Raw genomic sequence first — 7,840 nt, 5'->3', positions numbered from 1 at the left:
TCTGTGTGGTGATTATGCGGACTTCGAACATGTCCTGTGGGGCTGCGCCTCTGCCGGTCCCCCTTTCACTCAAGAGGAAATGATGAAGTTAATTAAAGCCCAGGATCACACCTCTCAAATCCTGGCAGTCCAGAGGGCTCGCGAGAGGGCCGTCAGGTTTCACCTGATGGTCCCCGAGTGGGCCTAGCCAGGTGACGTGGAGCTTGCTTACGTCTATAGTGGACCGAATAAAGTTGTTTCTCTCTCTCTCTCTCTCCCGGAAAGTTGACCGGAGTATCCCGCGTTTCCTGGACTAAGATTACGTCGGGTTGACATGAAGTAGTACGGATGTGTTGACGGAGAACGAGTTGTTTGTGGAGGTAACCTCAGCAGTTCCACTGCCACAATGTTGTGTCAGTGTTAGTGTGGGCCATGATGAAGGATAGGGGATGCCACAGGTGGCAGGGTGGCGGGGACCGTTCCTGTGGTGTCCATGGCTACAGCTTGAGCGGTGGAAGCGGTTTTAGTGAAAAGGGTTTGAATATTAGCTTCCATGGCAGTGACTCTGCGCATAAGGGCTACTAGAGAATTCTGTAAAGTCTCCACCGTGCTTTGGAGTGTTACGAGCGTATCCTTGACTTCGGAGCGTACTTGGCCCTGAGCTCCTTCTTGGAGGGCTCGCATTTTTGGGGCTGGTCTTGAGAGTTCTTTGGTTTGGCTGTTGGTAGCGGGCTCTGGGGTGTTGGGTGTGGGTTGGGTTTTGGGTTGTTTGAGGCTGTGAACCTCCTGGGTAAGCTTTTGCATTAAATCACGCATAACTGCGTTTTCTTTCTCAAGGTGTTCGATATCTGTGTTGTCTGTGTTGGGTTTAGGCAGTGGGGAGGATTTTACGTGACCCTCTCGCGAGACGCCCGTCAGGGCCTTTGCGAAGCTCAGCTTTTCTGAGGTATATCTGGCTCCTGGAGTCGACGTGGATCTTCATCTGGAACGACCTCGGTCCGACCTCGGTCTGGAGAGGGAGCGGGACCGGGACCGGTGCTTGGTCTCCATGGACGGGAAATCTTCTGATTGAAGGGCTGAATGCTGTGCTACTCGGCGTTCTCCGAGGCGTCTTCGTATAACGTACGGCGTTTTGTACCTGGCAGTACAAGCTTTGTCCGCTGTGGGATGGGGTCCACCACACAGCGTGCACTTGGGTGTACTCTGATGATCTTGATCTGGATTGCGAGCTCCGCAGCCCCGGCAGATCTTGTTATTAGGGAACGGGCAAACGTCCATGCGGTGCCCGAGACGGCCGCAGTGGTAACAGATATAGATCTCCTTGCGGTACAGGGAGCATGGGATTAGTGTTGCGCCATACCGAACCATGTATGGTACGTTAGGTTGGTGGAAGGCAATGACGATGGTCGTGGTGGAACGATTCACTTTGCGGCCAGGGCTAGAGGATTACGATCATTTATGATGTTAGCATCGACTTGTCTGGCGTTATCAGTCAGAGGGATGCCTCTGATGACTCCTTTGGTAGTATTATCTGGGGCGGCTTCGTACGCGCTGACCTCGTAGGTTACCCCGTTGACTTGGATGGACTTGATTCTTACGTACCGGTCCGCATTTTGCGGGCTGGGCGTGCTGATCACCATGATATATTGCTGCTTGTTCGAGCATATTGTGTCGTTTTGACTGTCTTCTGAGCCAAGTTGCGTTGCTTGAAGAATAGCTGCAGTCACTGTAGGGCTGCCGACTTTGGAAATATTGAGTGCTCCGTTGGGTCTGACGATGATCTTGATCTCATTTGCTGGTAGTGGGAGCATGCGCCCGGCCTTGAGAACCTAAGTTCTAACTTGCTGCTTGGGTCTATAGCGAGAGCGAGTCGTGCGTCCTAGGTTGTTGTTCTTGGGATAGTTTTCGGCCCCACTGCTCGTCTGGGCAACGGGTGGTTAACTTGGCGGTTAACTCTTCTGGTGAAATATCTTTGCCACATACATGGACTTCCATGCTTCGCAGATTTGGCCAGGGGCTTGTGCGTCGTAGCAGAGCTCGCACGGACACCAACTGCAACAGAGAAAGAAAATATATCAGGGCGCTATTACGTTTAGATATTATCACACAATGTAAAAGTAATTGGGTTAATTCCTTTAATGCAATGGTGCTTTGAGCACACCTAAAAAGTTATGACAGACGTGCTGAATTGTTCCTTCACATGCCATTGCAGTGAACTATGTAATGCTCTGTGGTGTCGTCGTCTTTCTTGTGTGTGTTGTTTTTGGTACAAAATCTTTTTTAGTATGCAAGATCACCAACTAGCCCAGCACTTAACTCTTCTATGTAATCTAACACCAAACGAAGCATATTGAGTGTATGGGAGGTTTCTTTTTTTTTACGAGGTGTCTCTAAAGCGTCGTCAGTTTTATGCGTTGCTGTCAAACCCCGACGTGGGAGCGGCCCGCGTCGGCTCCTACCTTCTAAGGGGTTTCGGACTCCTCCTCCTCCTCCTCCTCTTATTTACATTGCGAGCGACATGTTGCGTGAAAGAAATATGAGGTAAATAATGAAAAGGGAGTGCGACTTACAATGAACTGCAATGATCTTGCTTGTAAGCCCATGTTAGAATCCCGAACAGCCCAGGAATCACGAAAGATTGAATTATACAGTTAAAGTAAGAATGTACAGAGGTAGAAAAATATATATTCAAGGACAGGTGCTCGCTAACCTTATGAATTTCCTAATCTGCTTAAGATGTTACAAACGCGTGGAATACTATAGTTGTCCGATTGTTGCTTTGTAAATACGATAAAATATTTATTGCTTAAAGTGTGCGGTGAGCCCTTCTGCTGTGTCAAAAAAAAGATGACCAAAAAACATAGAATATACAGTTGTTTTTTTTTGTTTTTTTTAGTGCCAGGTATGTGCATTTGTATCTTGTTTTCCTCTTGACTATTACGTGCTGCTTTTCCGTCTCTTATCGATTGTGAACGATCACAAATGGTAACATGAGGTAGCGAAACATAGCGCAGAATGAAGCAGCGAATTATTAGTTATTGCGGCGTATGAAGGTTGCAGAAGTAAGTCGTGTTCATGGCGAAAGTCAGGCTTAGCCTGTATGAGAATGCTAAAGTAATCGCCGTTTACTTGGGCCGCGGCTGACTTCAGGCTCCAATGACATACCGATTTCAGGTTAGAATTGATGTCATTTCTAAAAGACACTGTTGAATTATAATCTAGTATGTGTGACATATAAACGCAGCTGAGGTATACTTGCTAGTATAGAGGCATTAGGTGCTGAATATGGCATCCCTCGAAGATGGCGGTGCCGACAAAGTTGAAACGAATGCCACGTAAATACATTGATCAAGTCTGCTTTCTTCTATTTAGATATTATAATAAAGCCAAATTTGCCTTGCGCTAGCTGCGAAAGAAATGCCGTCACTCTTTCGTTTCGAGGAGCCACTCTTAAGTAAGCCCACCACCAAATTTTACTGTCAATACCAGAAGGTCTCACAGACAGAAGAATCATATTCCTCTTCTTTCAAGCTGCGTCCTGCAATATTAAAACAGCCTCTGTTGACGCTACCAAAGAATTATTGTAAACACCCCTCTGTACGAAACATTTAGGTATCTTTATCTTGGTTTGCAAGTTTTGTCATCCATTCCTTTCTTTAGGACCAACAGTTCCAGCTGGCAATCACTTCCAGCCGCCACGAGGGACAAGGAAAATTGAAACCAATTTCTGTAAGCACGGTCGCAACCGAACCGATTGTCCACTCTAAAAAGATTCCGCTTCCCCATTTTCTGCTCTCCGCATTTTGCCTTTCCCTCCGGAGGATGCAGCTTCATCTTCAATGGAGCCATTTCTCGTCAACCATTAGACGTGCACGATTTCGTTTTATCTAGGGTGAAACTAAACAAGCCTCCTTCGAAAACGATTCGCTGGAAATGCTTCGAAACTTCCAGTCAACCCCGTCGAACAAATCGCTAGGGCGAGGCCAAGGGAATCACGGTAAAGAAAGTAAAAAGTATGGCGTGCGTTGCGAGCCTCAATTTTGCCCGGACTGTGCTCTATCTGAAGTTTACGCCGAGTTGGTAAACGAACGTATGGAGAAGCGAGCAAGCCTGTGATTTATTTGCAAACGTCGGTTTTGTATTTGCGCAAAAAAAAGTAAAGAACTGCGACCCTCAGCGGACGCTAGCTGCTAGCTCGTTTAGTCTACTTTTTCTTGTCCCGTGCGTGTCACCTGTTTTCGTGCATGGAGCGCGTTGTCATTTTTATAATTGCTGCTATTGTACTTGCAGCTCTCGGTCGTATCAAATTAAACAGCACCAGCCTTAGCGTCGACAGTGCAATTTGAACGGGAACGACAGCCCGACCAGTTATATCGGCATGTCCTTTTCAGTTTGAACGGAAAGACAGGCCAGAGTGCGCTTCTCCGCCACACGCCGGGACATAAACCTACTCGCGCAAGTATCGCGGGAAACCAGTGCGGGAGATCTGGCTTCCCTTTCTCCTATGAACCAACGTTCCCCGCCCAGCAAGCTATCGCAAGTTTGCCCGGATGGACCGCCGGAGCAAAACAAAAAAAGGGAGAAAGAAAGGCGAGAATGCGTTTCAACTTCACAATCCTGCCCCACGATGGCGCTCTCAGAGCGCCTGCGTGGTCACGTGACTGCTCGCGCCAGTAAACTGCGCACGCGCGTCTCCCCATCCCTGCCGCCTCTTTTCAGCGATCCTCGCGACAGCTGTGGATCGACGCGCTCACTCTCCCTCTTTCGTCCGTCCCTTCCCAATGCCCAAGGAACGCCTACCGTAGCGCCCCACCACGGCGACTGTAGGAGACTCGCATCTCTCCCCAAGCGTCGTTCGGCGAGCCGCGGTGGAGAGCCGCGTTCTCTGTCCCCTGCGCAGCGCCGCCATAGGGTGCATCCCCATACGGCGTCAACTCGCCACGCGCGACTGCGAAGCTGAGCCCTCCTGATTAATCTGTGGGAAGGAGGGGCTCCGGTTGCGCTGCCGTCGGTGCGCGTCATCGAAAAATGCCAGCTCGGAGGCAGTGAACTTGGCCGACGTGCCGTCGTGCAGTGACCGTGCGGCCAAACGCTTCAGCGCGACACGTTTTCGCTAAGCGAGCCGAGTGAGATCGAGGAGCCGACCAAATGGAGCACCACCGGCTCTCTCGGAGGAGCAGTGTTCGGCTTCTCATCGAGTGCCACTTGCTGCTTGCACTCATCCTGCCCTGGACTCCGCACGTTTTGAGCGGCCGCAATGGTGAGTTATTTCTAACTGGTGAGTGTTTCCAACTTGCGTGTGGCCAATGTTACGTTGTCAGTACAAAATCTGGTGGGATATAAACGATGGACAATTTGTGTGTTTTTCTTGTGTCATCAATGTCCTGTTGAAAAGCAATTAAAACGTAAAAGAAAACTCGAAATCGTCATCTTGGTCCAGCTTTCAAAGCGTAAACTGCACCGAGGAGTCTTCGTTGGCTCTTGAAGAGAATAATTGCCAGGCGAGGTCGTGCCACATGCTCAACCTTTGTCAGGAAAGTGCCAAGATTAAGTTTGCAGCTACTTAAGTATTCTACTTATAAAACAAAAAAAAACTTTCTAGCGCTTATGAAAGTGGTTCCATCGGCTGTCAACTCAAAGCTATCACCGTTTGTTTAGGTCATAGAATAAGCAGAGAAATCTTACCGGGACGCTGTATGGTGGGTTAGTCACAGCAGTTTGGAGTCGTGCCACACCTTCCAGTAGATTTTCCTTCAGCTGTAGTTTCACACAGCGGGAAAAAATCGCACCGCCACAAGTCGGATGAACCCGCGGGATGACGGAGCAGGATTGTAGTGTTTCGCAGCTCTTTGAATAAACAGAATTGTATAGCATCGCACTGCTGTACAACAAGTAGCACTATCCAGATGAACATAAATCAGGACTGTGCCACCAAGTTGCCTAGCACATACATTTTAGTAAAGCAAAATACAAATTTTTATTTATCGTCTGTCGTTCAGGCTGATCAAAGTCGCCGATCAAAACAGTCTTGGCTTTTGATGTTTGTTGCACTACTTTTCTAGGAAGAGTTGAAATAGGACGTCGTCATTAGGTGTTTCATCGATTCGCCTAAAGATGACAGTAATGACAATTTTCCCTTGCATGAATCTTCCTCCACCTTGCGGGCTTCTGCAGAACTTCTTTAAATGAGAGCAGTACGAACTTTAATTTCTGACAAAGTGACATTCTAGCAAATGTGGTGCTAATGTGGTAGCAAATGTGGTGCTAATGCAAATGTGGACCAGCAGCAATTATACGTCTAGTTTCTTTCTGCTCAAATGTCAATATGTGAGGGACATGTATTTTCGCATTCAGTTTAAGTTTCCCGAAGTCATTGCATAAGATTTGTTGATACGCATCCCTGTTCAACTGCAGATTTCCTGCTGTCTTGCGCAAAGTTATATGATGCTCTACGGGCAGTATCTGTGCCATGAGTTTTAGATTTGCAGCGGTATGTGGCATCGATTGGTGGTCTATTATGGGATCATGTTGAACCAAGCTTTGGTCAATCTGAAATCATTGGTGTCAACAAAGTTGGGCAACTGGCTAATGTTTCGTTGACGTATACTTGCTGGAACATGCTCCATACGTAAATAGAGGTACTCCCTAGTCTCATCTGGAGGTTAATTGCAACTCTCTTTTTGTAGTTGTGTCCTTAAGATCACTCAATAAAGTCCAACTAAATGCTGCGACAAACCCAGCATCGATCAGTTGCTAAACATTGCTCTGCTACCTAGTGAGTCTATGTTATAGCCTTTCCAGCACTATACCTAGTCTGAGCCCACAGAAAGCTACTCAATACCACCTATTACTTTAATTCAAACGTTATAAAAAATAATTTCTTCAACTTTTCTGAGACGCGATACACTATCCATCAAAGCTTAAGCCATACTGGAAATTCACATAATTAAACTATATTAATTGCAACGGGTAATTTAATTTCTATTAGCTACCATAACATCAAAATTATTTGCGTTCCTAGGACTGTTTAGAAGGGATTGATAAGTTAAGTCAATGATTACCTAATAAGAACAACGCGTGTTTTTAATCACGAAGGCTTGCTCTCTGGTTTAGTGGTTTATCCTACTTTCTATGTTCTGTTGCATCTCTTATATTCTAACCAACAATCATAACTGCATACATCAGTTCTTTCCATATTGAAGAAGACTCCTGAAAATGTGTAACTAGCTGCGTCAGATTATGGGTAAATGATTATTGTTAATAATAGTCTAAGCTAAACTTAGCAAAATACTTTGTAATTCTACGGAAGACAGTGAACAGTAGTAATTTGCTTCAATTATGGCCACACGCACATGTAATTTTTGACGCTTCGCGCAAGTTAGCTGAAAGACGCCGCGTGCAATTTCACTGCTTTCACGGTGTGTCATCTTGTACCAGTAAAATTTTAATTGATTTACTCGTTGTAATGCTGAACGGCACTTCAATCAGAACTGACAGCGGGGCCCAGCTCAAACTCTTAAAACCCCGCAACCAGGCATTCCTGACAGACACCTGAACCAACTCATTTCGTAGTGATGCCACGCTCACTATAGCGCAAAAGCTTCGACGTGACTAGTTTGGTGAGAGCCGGTTCCACTGTCTTCCCGAGCCACTGAATGCTCGGCAGAGGTGAATAGGAACGTTTTCACACCCGCCGCAATCTTGCTCCTGCTTTGTAGAATCTTTGTCTTCTAGAATGAGTTCAAAGGTAATAGAATTTTAAACATTTTGTACCGCAAGATTTTTAGCTTTAGGCATGCATCCCTGCATCCCTTTCCAAGGAGGACAACCGGAGGTGCACACTGGCTGGGTTACGTGCTTG

At 46.8% G+C, this 7,840-nt stretch overlaps 1 protein-coding gene across 1 annotated transcript in view; it reads left to right on the top strand.

Moving 5' to 3' along the window:
• The first annotated feature begins 4,831 nt into the window (after nucleotides 1–4,831).
• The window catches only part of LOC126526674 (uncharacterized), a 424,404-nt gene continuing 421,395 nt past the window's right edge, over nucleotides 4,832–7,840 (top strand). Inside the window, exon 1 of the mRNA XM_050174536.2 lies at nucleotides 4,832–5,239. Coding sequence (XP_050030493.1) covers nucleotides 5,128–5,239 — 112 coding nt within the window. The 5' untranslated portion in view covers nucleotides 4,832–5,127. The remainder of the gene's footprint in view (nucleotides 5,240–7,840) is intronic.

This window comes from Dermacentor andersoni, chromosome 8, assembly GCF_023375885.2.
Source record: "Dermacentor andersoni chromosome 8, qqDerAnde1_hic_scaffold, whole genome shotgun sequence".
NCBI classification, from domain to species: Eukaryota; Metazoa; Arthropoda; class Arachnida; order Ixodida; family Ixodidae; genus Dermacentor; species Dermacentor andersoni.
The sequence above is the reverse complement of the archived record's forward strand: the minus strand, read 5'-3'. Positions and strand labels throughout refer to the sequence as shown.